Source organism: Pelobates fuscus, chromosome 3, assembly GCF_036172605.1.
Source record: "Pelobates fuscus isolate aPelFus1 chromosome 3, aPelFus1.pri, whole genome shotgun sequence".
Classification (NCBI taxonomy): Eukaryota; Metazoa; Chordata; class Amphibia; order Anura; family Pelobatidae; genus Pelobates; species Pelobates fuscus.
The window spans coordinates 176,768,486-176,784,431 of NC_086319.1; the positions used below are offsets into that span (position 1 = coordinate 176,768,486).

At 37.9% G+C, this 15,946-nt stretch overlaps 1 protein-coding gene across 2 annotated transcripts in view; it reads right to left on the reverse strand.

The window, feature by feature from the left end:
* The window catches only part of EBF1 (EBF transcription factor 1), a 291,472-nt gene that overhangs the window by 78,753 nt on the left and 196,773 nt on the right, over positions 1–15,946 (reverse strand). For both annotated transcript variants that reach the window (XM_063447762.1, XM_063447761.1), the window contains exons 7-8: positions 13,916–13,997; positions 368–509 (exon numbers count right to left, since the gene is read on the reverse strand). In XM_063447762.1, the coding sequence (XP_063303832.1) occupies positions 368–509; positions 13,916–13,997 (224 nt within the window). The remainder of the gene's footprint in view (positions 1–367; positions 510–13,915; positions 13,998–15,946) is intronic.

Sequence of the window (15,946 nt, forward strand, 5' to 3'; positions counted from 1 at the left end):
TGTATAGTGTATATAAAATGTGTGGGTGCACTTAATATGAAAGAGATAAGTTATGGTTTAACAGACTTATGGCGCAAATTCCATGTTTTGTTTTGGTTCACAACGTCTACAATTACCTCCATCCCTATGGGGTTACTAAGCAACAGATGTTTCCTACTATTAACCACAAGTTCATTTAACAAAAAAAACATTTAAAGATTCATTTAACAGTGAATTGTAGTGAATTAAAAATACTGTAATTATAGCAGACGTGGGGGTATTTTTCCCAAATCAAGCAATTTGAAATTTTGCCATGCATTTTCCATTTTACTTCGATTCAGTATTTATTAAATAAACCCCATAGAGTATTACTAGGAAGAAATTTTACCATGTTCCAGATATGAAGGTGTGCCATCTGACGGGTCCAGCCGACGCGCTCTTCTTCCATGTTTTGAGTTATTGTGAACAAACATATTATCGGACACTGCAAGCACATGGCCATCCACATTGACTGTGGTGGAGACGACAACCTGTAGGAAAACAAATATGTTGGTCAGTTAACAAGAATGTTAAATCATAGATACAGTGAGTCAAATTTAATTCTCATCACATCACAAATCATGAGATTGCTCATAAACACACATTAACTGCAGACAGTTTAGATCTATTGCATTTACATGGTGTATAATGGTAGCAGATACTTCTTCTTGTATATATCATATATCTCTTGTACCACACTAAATCATTTAAAAATATGATCTTCGTACTGTCTTTTTTACCATAGCAACATATATTGTTGTTTTTTTTTTTTTGCTCATCAATCAACATATGCAGTGTATGAGGGGTTAATAATTATCAGGAATAAAGCACACCTGGGCACACCTTCACCCATATTTGATGGCTGAGGGGATAGATAAGAATAATAATAATAATGAGGGGTTCAGTGATCTCGCCTTTTAACCAGGAGAGAGCCTTGTACACTATGTGCTGTAATGGGACGTGGGCAAAACTGCACAGACAAGTCCATTGTATAATTTGCTAATTAATTTAATAAGTCTTATTAGGTTAGCCCCGTCAGTAAAATATTGTCCCATGCATACGTTCAATGCCAGTTGCCCCCAAAGTAGTGCCACCACCCCATCCTGTAATGTAAGAGTATGCCCCGTGTCCATGAAACTGTGGGCACTATGAAAAAAATAAATAAAAAAATGCCGGCTGGAACAGAATTTTACGCACAAAAACAGATGCTGCTAGCACAATGGTGGGCTTCAAAATGGCAAACAATTTTGCAGCACAACTGTAAGCATTAATGTGATTGTCTGGTTTGCTCTACCTAACTCTACTGCTTTTTTTTTACTGTGATACAATGGTTTAACCCACTGCATTACAGCAATTTGAAAAAAGGTGCCAATATCATTACGCTCACTGACCATCAGGTTACTAAGCTATGATCTGAAGTAAATATTAGACTAGCATGGATTTTTGCCATTTTTATCACTGCTGAATTGTTTTCTGTAAAACATGAACACTTTGTATGAAATAGAAGTGATAGACAAATATGAAGCCAGTTTGGTCAGTAGAATTGTGATAATGTATACAACAACTGAGTGAAGATGTATGCATCTAGTTATATATTCAATGTACAGCAATAACAATTATCCCTGTGTGTTTGAAATATTGGTACATGTCACATCTTATTCACCGGAATCCATCATATTATCATGGGGATATCTCCACCAGGAATTCGAAGTAATTTGGTTGGTAAGTGACACAATTACTCTACTATACAGAAAAGACCTCTCAATAAAATGGGATTTAGATTATTTTATTTATATTCATGTTATTAGGACACTTTTCTCTGTAGTGGGTGTATACATCTCACTGCAAAAGATAAGATTAAAGATATTTAACCATTATAACATTGGTAGTGGAGTAAAAGTCTTATAAATATAGTGGTTTGGATTCTGAAATGATTGGTTTGACACCTACTTTCCTCCACAATATCTTTGAAGCTGCAATTTTCCCTAAACATTACAATTTATTTGACCTGCGTCTCTGACATGCAAGGGTAGGTATATTTTTAATAAACGTAAGCCAACGAAGATTTAGTACATAATATATGTGTTGAAGCACTTTGCTATCCCATTAACCCTTTTAGGATAGATAAAAGGAATAGGATCAGGGTTGAGCAAATCCATTATTACTGTAGTGGCCTGACAAATCTATGATCCAAAAAGGGTTAAGTAGATGTGGAAAGGGAAATCCTCAGATCTGTCATTGACCTGCGATTCTCCTTCAAGGAACAGAATTAACTGTGAAAACCAAAAGTGGCGCATTTATTCATCTTACACCTAAATGTAATAATTGTCTGTTAATTGCAGCCTAGTCTGCCACCTCGTACAATGCACGTAATCTTGCAGTCTTGCTCTGTTCCTCTTTAATCCACCTATTATGTTGACTAATTAACTTTGCCAGACAGTTTATTCCTTTCACCATTATCAGCTCCTGTCAGCCGCAAGCTTCTGGCCGCCGAGGGGGGAGTCCAGCCTGGTTGATTGATCACCGATAGATTGACATGCAGATTCATTTAATTAGAATCACCTTGCTTGCGATATGAGAGAGTCCATCAGACTAATAGGTCAGTTTCTTACTGTTTCCAGCACAGCTGGCTATTATAACAATATTATAAAATACTTTGTTTTCTCACTGGCATTTTTACGTATTTTTTTTTTTTGTAAACCTCTTACCCAGTTTTCTACTCTGCTTTAAGTGTGACATGAAGATCTGACATGATTACCTAGTTAGAATTAGCCCAGCTCTGAAGTGTTTAGCTATGGTACAACGATCTTGTTTTAATCTAAATGATGTCACCGATAAACATCTAAGACCATTAAATACAGAGGCTTCTCCATAGGGTGATGATTTATAATGATCAGACACCATGTTGAAAGGAGAAACACCCTATTGCACAGGGATGGACAAAATAAAGATTCCAAGCCAGCAGTTGTTCTATTATAACAGTTGGATATCAATTATTGGCCACCCCTGCTGTAGAATATCAATTAGAATCCATATACAATATGAGGTAATTCTCGTCTCAACAGGAGTAATGTCAAACCCTAAATGTATGTTTTGGCTCTTTGGACCTTGTCCACGAGGTACAGCCGATCTCTACAGGTATTTCTTTTAAATAGATCTACTCAATATTGACACAGTTAAGGGGGACAAGACGCGACACACTCAGATTTTTATTCTATGATAAGACTGGGAGGTAAATGAATACGTATGTTCTCAACTCACCCTATGGAAACTACCACATTCTGGTGCGTAATAAGAACTGCCATAAATTCAAATAATCAGCGCTACATTTTATATTCAGAAAAATGTTCTATATATTTTTTTTTGGGTTCTTCCCTAGAGTAAAGAAAGTAGGGTCACAGTTTGACACATATAATAACGCTCTACAAGAATTGTTAAAAACTCAGGAGCAGCGTGGCATAGAAGAACAGATGGTTATATTTACACCACGAGAAAACATCTTGCTCTTTGCAGTATTTAGAATTATTTGCACTCAGTGGAAGTCTGTTGTTTTGAGATAAAACTGCTTTGTTATTTAGGAATCCTCACAATATTCTTACATTATTCTGACAGAAAACATAGGTAGCATTTTCTAGTTTCTTTTACACGCTATGAGTGATTATGTGCCTTGTCAGATTTATTTCAATATCTAAATCAGAAATGTTACATTTCTCCCCTCCAGCTTTTGTGAGACTTCAACTCAAGCAGTGTTTGTAGAATTGTAGTCCTACTAGCAGCTGGAAGGTTATGACTGAAAATACCTGATCTAAATAGAATGGATATGATTGGTCACACTTATGTGGTACTGGTAACATTAAATTTTGCTTGCTGGTAGAATGCTCTATTTTCATTGTTTTTTTGCAGGTATCCTGGGTAATATTCTCATAGTGGTGTATTGTATGCTATCTTGTTTGTGCCTTTTGTTGTTCTCCTGTCTCCTATTTTTAAAATAAAATAGATAGAATGGCCAGATTCAAAGGTTATGCTAAAATAAACAAAAAACAAACAAACAATAAATTGGTGCCTATCAAAGACTTATTCAGTGTGATTAATAAGCAATAACAAGTTAACATTACTTCACATAATCTGGAGATACACAACAAAAACTCTCACTAAGTGGTGTAGCTATTACATTTATGTTCTTGTCACTTCCATATAGCCTGTAGAAACTTGTTTATTTAGATATAATGAATTTCAATGATTATATTAATTTATCAAATGTTTTACCAGGAAGGATACATTGAGATATCTATATATGTTTTCCATGTGCTTCTATTTCAATTCACTGATTAAGTCAAACTATTTTGAAATAGTTCTTGTGCACCATTGCATCAACCTGACTCCCTGAGCATCTTTTGGTACGCTTGTGCTATTCTGATTAAACATTTCCTTGGTGTCCCCAGATGTAGAACACCAGAGAATTAACCCAGAATGGCAGGACAGGAGCCTGAACTCGGAATGGCTCGCTGAAAGCTGGGACAGTTGGAAGATATTCATTCATCGTTTATAGAAATTGGAAAAAAAGTAAAAATAAAATCGAAATTATGTAGCAATTCAGAGTTTAGTGAAAACCCTGTTAGCGAATTCAACAAGAAAAGTACTTGATAAATTAGCGCAAACACTTTTCAAATAATTAACCAATACCTAAACAATTAGCAAGTGGTTTTACACAATAACAAAACAAGTACCACAAACACCTCCCCTGATTTCATAATGTGTGGCGGCAACATCACCAAAACGATTCCAGGTTAATCAATTAAAACAAGCAAATAAAAGACAAATAAGCACTGTTACACTAATATAACTTAGCACAATGAATAGCTCAACAAATACACGTTATTATAATACCCAGAATGTCCAATCTGAACATGTTTAGAGAAACACATATGCATTAAAATGTCAATTTGGACAACAACAGGTTGTCCCCTACTATCATCACCACTGCTCTATAAAAGGGTCAAACAGGCAGTATAGATCTTTCCAAGATGGGTCCACTATGGTTGTTTTTAACTTTGTGATCTCGACTCAAGATGTTGTGAAGTATGATGCATATGAAACTTGTAAGTTATCTGATGGCATTTCTATGATTACAATTTCCTACAAATGCCACCAGTATGTTAAAAAGATATATGTACGTATGCATTATTGCCACATACAGTAAGTACAGTTATGTACACAATCAGTACTATACAGGGGATTGCATTATGCTACTGCACCTCATAAAGAATCACTAGGTACTGAGTGCACTCAGATCCTTCCTTCCTCCCTCTTGTTTTTACAAGACTGTTGCCATGAAGTCTGGCCTAAAAAGGCTGTTGTAGTGTATGGGATAATTGACAGATACCTTAGAGCAGGGGTGGGCAATCTTCGGCCCTCCAGATATTTTGGACTACATCTCCCATAATGCTCTTATAGCCATAATGCTAGCAAAGCATCAAGGGAGTTGTAGTCCATGCTGGGTGAAGACTGGTGCTGGTGTAAAGTCAAAAGTCTAATTTTATAGCCTAAATCCCATTTTTCACTGCAAACGGGAAGGGTAAGCAGTGCGAATAACATTATCAATCACTCTCCAGTTTTTCACCTAGGTAAAAAACTGTAGCAAAGTGATAAATATAATTTTTTCTCAATCTATGGTTCCATATATCATGGTCAATCAAAAATCTAGAGTTCACTTCATTTATTTACAGGCTTATTATTTTACAGATATGGTGCTCTGTTTCTGGCTTGTGGTTGAAGACACAAAATCTATTTTATGAAATTTCTCTTTATTGCAAACGCTAACGAGGAAAAAAAACAATAAATACTAAGAATTTTCTTTTACAAAAGTGTCATCCAATTTGACAGCATAAAAGCTCCTGTTTCTCTGAATTTCAGAGAATATTCATATTCAGCAATAAAAATTATAGCAAATGCCGATTATGTATATAGATTTCTTAGTACTAGGGCGGGATGGGGGATGCATGTTTTGTATTGATCTTATCCTGTTAGCCACATGGGGCTTGTTATATAAAACAACAGGAAGATTTAAAGATGGAGTTCTTACTAATGTAATAATAATGGTTGACAATCAATTCCTGTATGCATTGACATAACCTTTTTTCATGTTGCCATGTATAATTTAAAAAGCCACCATTGTAAATCTGCAAATAAAATGTTGTATACTACATTAAAGCAACACTGTCACTGTCTGGGGAGTTTGCAGTATTTGCAAAGACTCCCAATGGTGACATCCCCGCTGGGGTCCGTTGTCCAAGGGGTGTGGGGCAAAGGTGAGTTCTTCGTACCTGAACCTGCCATCGCAGGCATCTCCATCTTCTCCTGGTGGGTCCACTTGAAGCACCAGGAACCAACGTCACTGCTGAACCCTTGCGCATGCACGATAGTACAGCATTGAGGTCTCCTCAGATAAAGCCAATTCCCTTCCAGATGATGGTACCTCCACTTAGAAGTGTCAAGCTTATAAAATATACAGAGACACAGCAGTCCTTACATTTTTTCAGTATATCGCTTGACAGGGTTGGAAGTTCAGTGAAATTCCAACATACGTCAATATGAGTTATTTCATAAATATTTTATCTCAATAAAATAATAAATTTGCACGGGGGTGACAGTGCCGCTTTAAACACCAGATTAATATCTAGAATGGAGTCAAATTATTTTAGAAAGTGTGCATTCAATTGCAGATTTGACTACAAAATGATGTGTAATAAAAATCCTACATTCAATTTTTAGCAGATGTATTTATTTGTGCATCTAAAAAAAATTAAATAATATAACCAAATCATGGATGTAATTTCCAATTTTTACAAAACATGTTTTTTTTTATGCGACTTTAATTTTACTTTTTTTGCAGTAAAACTAAGCAGCATTGTCTTTCCAAATCAATACTTGATAAAGACCTGAACAGGTCAAAACATTGCACGGTCATCTTTTTTTTGACTATACTAAAGGTATATTCAAAACACTGTAACCACTTGGTGACATCTCTCTGTTTTAGTTTAACCATTTTAGCGTTAATCCATTTGCAAATGGTTTAATACCGAATGAGAATCCCCTGCAGTTCAGCAGCAATGGGCAAATATAATTGGCTAAGAGCATCAGATGACCACTTTCAGCCCATCACAGCCCCCACATACAGGTATGAATTGGTACCCGAGTCATGCCTCTAGCAGGGATCTTTATTCTGTAAACAAATTATAACCACATGGGCTACCTGTTCTTCACTACTATTGTCTGTTGTAAAGAAATTGCTTAGTATGTTAAAAGATCCCCAAGCCACATTCACACATGAATTTCTCATCAGTAGCTGTTCATTGTAGCCGTGGACAAGAGCTATATAACTGACAGATCTGATTTCAGTGTCACACGAGCTAATAACCATTATTGAGCATAGATGCATAGTGTTGCAATCATGACTACTTTAACCTTATTTATACTGCAAGCTCAGTGGGTCAGGGATTTCTATTATCTGAATATTTATTGTACCATCTCTTAAAATGTCTTTAAGGATAATGTACATCACTATTGATATTAAATACCTACTGTGAAATACTAAGTGCTTCTGACAATGTTCTAAGAATTAAAATATACATACATAAACCCTTGCTTGTAAATACCATCAAATTTTATATCATAATTTTAAAAAGTCGGACCCTCTCAATTTCTGAGAAAGAAAATATATGCTTCCTTGAGAAAATAAAAAGATGCCTTTAACCCCTTAAGGACACATGACCTGTCATGATTCCCTTTTATTCCAGAAGTTTTGTCCCTAAGGGGTTAAGTCACATTGTTTTCTGGGATAAATATACAGAACATATACTCCACTTTAAACACTTAGATCAATCGGCTCCATACTGTTTCTCTTGATAATTGTTACACTACACTATGTCACCCATGAATCAATCCATAATGCGTTGTAACAAAGAGGTCTAAGAATCATGCTATAATATAGGCCAGGCAATACGTGTTTACCGATGCAGAAAGGTGCTTTGCTATTTGTATTTCTTCTAACCTTCTAAATCATTTATTATGGAATTATCTGGGACTGCTGACTTAATGGCGTTGCCTACGATACACACGCTACTTCCTGAGCATGGAGGAACGTGATTAATTCTGGGAAAATGCAAAGGTCACTCTAATTGACATGACCTGCGTAATTAAGCAATCTCTGTTTACACGTTGCGAGGCGCCACTGCTGTGAAGATGGCACTCCTGACAGGATGTCGTTACAAGTCTAGAGATCATCAGCCTTCTGCATGTTTCTGCCAGTCACCTACACAGATCTCTGCCTGCAGAGAATGCCCGCAGCCCGCTATCACCTAGAACACAGCTCATGGCTGGAACATGCAGTACAGATGACAGAGGTTTTCGAACAATAGCAATTTATGTGCAATTAGACAGGTCCACTTAAACCGTGATTGCAATCTAGATTACAGGCTACAGCATGTCTCTAATACAGAAGAACATTTATCATCACTTGATCCAGTCAGGCCATCGTTGCTATTTACAAGCTAAGACTGTTTGAGTAATGCTTCCCATGGACCACTTCCAGTAGCAATGACCAAGTGATGCTGCATAATTAACACCGCATTTTTATCCCTTTGATGCTAATATGGATATGCGTGAAGCTATCACTCCTTTATAATGTGATATAAGAATTATGTACTGCAGCTTTTTTTATAGATTGAATCTTTTTGTATCTACTTAATGCACAGATATTTCCGATGTTCTAATTTCAGATGTCTTGTTCTATTATTTGAAAAATACTACAACTCCAAGGCAAAGCACATGTCTTACATCAAGGCGAGAATTAAGAATTACTGAATGAGGACTTTATCTTAGATTGTGTAAGTCCAGCAATAATTACTCAGATATGAGTAGGCTGAAGGCTATTTTACTGGCAGAGAAGTATGTCATGAATTGTGTAGTACATGTGTACTGCAGTTATTTATTACTTACAGTGGCCCAGTCTGACCTATAGGACCATGAATGAATATAGCATATTTCACCACTCAAAGCAGCCAAAATGAATGGTTAAATCAAAATCGATCAGGTTATGTTATGGTTCCCCACCTGTCCTTGTTTTTTGCGTGTATGAAACAAAACCCCAAGAATTACCTTATCACTTTCAGTAGAATTTTTTCTTTAAAAAAAACTTTTTTTTTGCATTGACAGATTAGTAGTGCAGATGCAAATGCCATGGCTTACGCAGAAGCTATCAATCATAAGTGTACTAGTCAGAGTATATTGCATATTTAACAAGAATTATGGGGAGTCTTGCAGTACGACATTGGTCAGGTTGCCAGCAGTATCATTCTGTCAGATTTTGTAACGGTAATATGAACATTAGAGTAGGTAATAATTACCAAAAAGTTTAGAAAAGAAGAAGTAACACAACAAAAATAAAGTTAAAGGCTCGGCGATGTCTAGGGAGTACATATCTTATTCCCTCTGTGAAGGTGCTAGGGTTCGGTTTGGTTGGGGTATGTGTGTGGTTGGGCGTTTCTTACGTGTCTGATGTTGACTCATTGTATTACTCCCACAACTCCCATATTTTAGTAAAGGTTGGGACAGTATTTCGGACCTGTGCAGTTAACTTGTCCATGATATAGTTATCCCTTATTTTTGAGTGTACTAAGGTCATGCTAGGTAGGTCTGGGCTAGCCCATTTTTGTGACAATGCCCTCCGTGCTGCCAGGTATATCATATTAAGTAATTTCTGCTCATGTCGGTTGAGTCCCTCCATGGGTCTGGATAACAGACAGCCCCATGGGTCCAGTGTCATCCTTCTCTGCAAAACCTGGGAGCTAAGGGTTACCACTTTTTCCCAGTAGGCTTTTACGTTCGGACATTGCCACCACATATGTATGTAGCTTCCTTTGTCACCACATAGGTGCCAACGTGTGTCTGTAGTGCTTAATTTCATATGGTATTGTTTTACCGGTGTCATGTACTATCTAAAGAGTGTCTTGTAGCACTGTTCTTGGAGCGTGACACACATTGACACCTTGGTGCATGCCTCCCAGATTTCTTGCCAGTCTATTCCATCTAGAACCTCTCCCAGGTCGGCTTCCCATTTATCTGTGTATTTGAGGGTTCCCCATTCCCCTTACTCTGAGCTAGTGTGTTGGTATAAGAGCGTGATAAGTTTGGTCTGGGTCGTTTCCTCACAGCAGAGCTTTTCCAAGAAGGTTAGAGGCCCTGGGGAGATAGCGCAGCTAAGCGGACAAGGGCACATGTAGGAGTGTGGGGATAGATGCATGGGATTGGTAAGGAAAGAGTGTGTGGGTGGGATTATGTTCTGTGTAAGTTAGTGTGGGGGAGGTCTTACCTCAGTGCCACTTGGGATTTGGGCCAGCAAACAGCTTCCCTCCCGCCCAACCTATTGGTATATTTAGTAACAGCTAGCTGGGGGTATGTCCTTGCCAATTGAGTTTGAGGGGTTACGTTTAAGTATATGGAATGAGATGAACAAGTTTTTAAGGTCTCAACCTCCCCTGCTTCAAAGGTTTAACATTAGGTTGCCTGAGGTCTAGTGCCCATCGAGCGTGGATAAGGTCGGCTGATGGCGGGCATTGGAATGATATGTTTTTCAACGACGAGGGGGGGAGGTGAGAGGAAGTGGTGATTAGGAACCACTGTATGTTTATTGGCAAGAACGGTTGGGTCACTGTATAACACTATGTGTGGAGTTAATTTATGTCTAACGTTTTGGTTACAGAAAAAGAAGAGATTTAATAAATAAAGATGTGTTATGCAGTAATTTAGTTTGTGATAATAAATGCTGTGGCCTGTTTTCATCCATACTAAGTGGTCTGTCGTTATTGGGGGGTTGAATGGGGTTCGCTTTTGTTCTAGGCTGCATCGCGATTCCCCACTACGTACATACATGTTTGTTTTGCTGCTGCTTGGATCTCTGGTGTGTGGGCAAAGTCCCTGATCTGCAGGTATAGGAAGTAGTCCCTGGTTTGAAGTGTAGCTTTGTTTTTTAAGTGGTCGTAGGTGACTACATCATTGTTTATATATAGATGAATGTATCTTTGTAGCCCTGTGGCTTCTATGCCTCTGAAGTCCCTAGCTCTGAGTCCCGGGGGAAATGCACGGTTCCTGAAGACTGGGGTTAGTGGTGAGGGATCGTTCCCTAGTGCATATTTACTCTTGACCTGGTCCCATATTTGTAGGGAATTCAGAATGGCCGGGTAGGTGGTTCTCAAGATGGGTCTTGGGAACCCATAGATAGAATTGGGGTAGGTCCGCTCCTGTCAGTAGTGACTCTATGTCTACCCAGTGTCTACAATCCGAGGGTGAGTGCCAGTGAATGATCTGGGCCAGGTGGGCAGCTAGGTAATAGTGGTAGATATGGGGCAGGCTCAGACCCCCCTGTCCTTGGGTCAGTATAGTATGTTTCGGGCTATTCGAGAGGCCGCTTTTTCTGCCATATAAAGGAATCTATTGCCTTCTGCATGGTTGTCATGTCTCCTTTTGTGAGCCTGATGGGTAGGGATTGAAACAGAAAGAGCAGTCTTGGCAAGACATTCATTTTTACCGCATGTAGTTGCCCCAGCCAGGATATTGGGTTGTCAGTCCACGTCTCTAGGTCGTGCATAAGGGTTTAAAAGAGTGGTGTGTAGTTTCACTTGTGGAGGGAGGCAGGGTCTGTTGTCAGTGTAACTCCCAGGTATTTAAGCTCCCTAGGTTCTATTCTGTAATTATAATCTTGCCTAATGGACGCTGTCTCTGAGGAAGTTAGATGAAAGGGCAGTGCTACTGTTTTTTTATAGCCCGAGATTTCCCCATATTGTGTTATGAGGGCCAGGAAGTGAGGCAAGCTCTGGATCGGGTCTGATAGGGTCAATAGCACATCGGCCGCATATGCCGAGACCTTAAAGGACTGGTGTGCTATTTCCACCCCTCTAATCTCTAGCTTCTATCGTATCACGATCAGCAGTGGCTCAAGGGTGAGCGCAAAACGCAGCGGTGAGAGTGGGCGTCCCTGTCGTGTTCTATTGCGCAGAGGGAAGTGGGTATTTCAGTTGAATTTTACATGTTCATAGGACCATGCTCTTCTCCCACAGCTACTGAGTGCAAGCTCAGTGTCACATCTCCTCTTTGGCACTCACATTGTTAAATATATAACTCTCAATTCTATTATCAGCATAATATCATATAACTGCTAGCTTTGAATGATCAAGTTATGTATTCTAATTGTTTCTCTCTCTTATCCAATATTCTACTAACCTGGCTTCTGTCTCATATATTAAACCTGTGCATATCTTTAAATTAATACATGCTATTTATTGCTCATGCTCCCAAACAATTTTAGGGAGCAACAAGTTCCATAATAATAATTACTGGCTTGATTTTGTTCTTTCCTATAGAAATGTGTCATGAGATTATTTTGAGTAAATTTTTGCAAATTATTGTGAACTCAAGTTACCTACTGATTAGGGATTTTTAACTCTTCTGACCCCTCCTGACAAGTATAGGAACTTTGCTTCTTCTTAAAAATATACCTTTAATTTAGTTTCTAGGATGCCAAACTATTTATTCCGAATATCAATAAAAAATTAGGTTTCAGGTAAGATATTAGGTTTGGTTGGTTATAACCTGGTAAGTCTTAAAGGGACACTGTAGTCACTATAACCATTTCATCTCAGCGTATTGGCACTGTCTCTCCATTCAGTGTTTGACACTAAACAAGGACTCTGTGGCCACGAACACAACCAAAAATAATACAAATTTCAGCAGGGCAGAACACAGCTTTATAAAGGTGTCCCAATTTTTTTCCCAATCAATGCCTCACTTCATTGGTGCAGCAACAAGAGGTGAAAGAAATGATAACCTGCATATGTGTGGTTGGATGGATGTAATTTTGAATGTGAAATTTCAGTTTGTTAGGTGTTGGCTAGTACTCTGCATGCACTCTGTTCTGTTGCACATGTATAGACAATGAACCTTCTCAATGCCACACCCCCTAAAGTTCTGCACTACCTATTTGGAATGTTTGCATATGGCACATGGCATTCTGGGAGAGGTGCATACTCTTTCCCAGCTGCTGTGTATTTTTACATTTTTAAAGTTTGTCTTATAATCTGTGCATTTTTTACAGCTATTCATTTGAGAGTTCACATCGTTCACATGGAGATTTGCCACTATGAAATCTTACAATGACTTAAATAACACCTTCTTATTTATGCATTTTATATAAATGCACATTAACTTTTTTTTATGATTTTCTCCTATTATCAAGGCATAATACTCAGCCTTGCTTAAAATGACAGATACCAACATCTGTTTAATTTCATAGCCTCCTCCCTGCTTTGGTGGCTAGAAACACTGTCTAGAAATGGAGGGGAGTAGCCTGTCAACATTAAATAGAATCCAGAGCAAATAGGGTGGGGCAGTAAAGAAAAGACGTTTTAATAATAATCAGGAATAGGAGGGAAAATACATCATTGCTAGTGAGATAGCTCATTTGATTAATGCACCAACTGAATTTGATTTTATTAATGCAAACACATGATCTTAATGCTTGACCTCTAGGGCAGAATCATATAATTCTATTGGGGTAGTCATATGCTCCTTTACCTAGCTTGTTCTAATACCCATCCCCCTTTCAGTGAACTTTTCCATATGTTGGTTTCATTATAACGGTGAAATAAAATGATAGAACATGAGTTCATGGTGAGATAGAAGAACAACGATGCACTGATTCAACAAGGTACACCTATCTAAAGCGAACTAGGTCAGAGATAGATCAATGAATGTGAACGTTGAATCAATTTAGACATATTGCGAAACCGTTTTGGGATCATAAACTCGTATTACTAATTGTTTTCTATTTCCATTCAAGTCTTACCTGAAATCTGCGCATATCACGAGGGTTGCCGGCATTCTTCAGGCAATTTTGGTTACATTTAAGGAAAAACTTCAGAAAAAATCTGTGGAAAAGAAGATATACATATTAAGAAAAGATGAATGAGGATTTAGAAATAACTAATGTAAATAATTCCAAAGTTAAAGAATTGTATTACCATAACATTCCCCACACTGAATATGAGAAAAACAGCAAAAGACAAATTATAACTACTACTGCTCGGGGCAAGAACTAGAGCCCCGAAATACTGCTTTCTGGAACAAGGCAGACATTCCTTTTGTAGTCCCAGCTATGGGTTATCAATTCTGGGGTCAAAGGATCAAGTCTGCAAAATTCCAGATTATGTGCATACCAATTTTATAATTTAAGAAGTGTTCAATATAAAATAAAGGAGTGAAGAACCATATGGAAAACCATATAAAAACAACAACAAAAGATGATTTAGTGTATGGCGTATGGCCACAGTGTCTTGAGTGCTTGTGCAGAAAGGGTTATGGTTGAGCAGAGCTGTGTATTTTTGTTTCATTCCAAACGGAGCGACAATTATAGGGTTTGACACGACAAGTGTCTGTATCACCGCCAAGGGTTGAGGGAAACGAGCAGTCCTGGGAACCCATTGCAGCCAAAGAAACCAAAGTGTGAAGTGCAAAGGATGTCACACTCGAGAGTTGGCTGGGCCTGCTGTTAGCACCCCATCATTTATAGCCTGACGTGTAAAGGACGTAGACACTGGATACTCGAATTATTTCTGAGTGTGGTGAAGGGCACTGGCACATTATACAGGTCTGTCTGCATTACTATCTGACTAAGCAGAGCCAGGTTATTGAAGAACGTTAGCTGGCAGCCATAACTGTATGTTTAGCCAAGAAGTGACTCCCCAGCTATTGTCATACAATTCCAATGAGATTGAGGCAGATGCTGTTTAACAATAGGAGACGTATAAAGGCAGAAAGGGGGCACGACTAGAAAAGTCACTGCAGCACAAAGTTGTAGGCCTAACACAGACCTTTTAGAAAAACTAGATTAAAAAAAAGTTTGGGGGTCAAGGGGCTTTTTCACTAAGCAATGGCAATGAAATGCAAGTGTGAATTGTCTACAATTAAAATTGAATTGAAAATGTAATTACATTTTTTTAGGGCAAAATAGTCAAATTGAAAATGTACCGGTAGATTGAGACTTTTTCCAAATTGGATATTGTGGCCTAAAATTTAAAACCGCTTTAATTCCCGACAATTCACCCTTTAGTGAGGAGTCAAAACCAAGTTATAAGAATAATGTCAAAATAACCCAGTTGAGGAAAAATTTATATTTTGCCATTTGGTTGTCCACTATCAATGACTCAGTGTTTAATGAATAAGTACCTTTACTTGATACAACAGGAGATCTACCTCTAAATAATAGTTGTGTATAGCAGAGCCTTATGTATGAGATGGGAGGGTTTTTTATTAACATTTTTTAATAATGATCTATATTTAAAAATTGCCCAAATATTTCACTTTTTGCCAACATTCCTGCATTTGTCATCGTGGTGTCATTGAATGCTATATTAAGTCCACTCATTATATAGTAAACTGTGATGCATTCACTTTTATGCTGTCAATACCATTCAAGTCATTACATAGTATTCTACAAAACATCCACATGGGATAAACTACTTTAGAACTACACAGATCTACTGATGCTAAATAACCATGCTTCCAGATGGTGTACAAGAACCAGGGTGCAACATAGACACTGAGTGCCAATGGACCTTAAAAGGTTAAAAAATACACTTATAGCTGACCATGCTGGAGACAAAAAGAATAGGACAGAACAGTATAAAATGTTAAAAGTGTTGCGTTTTCCTGTAATTAAATCACACAGCACTTTGAATAAGGTGGACATCTTCTCACACTTCCAGCTAGCCAATAGATAAATACCACCTAAAACACTAATCTGAGAAACAAGAAAGAAATGTAAAAATAAAAAAGGGACATCCCCAAGGACAACACAGGTGGCTGAGAATGATGAGAA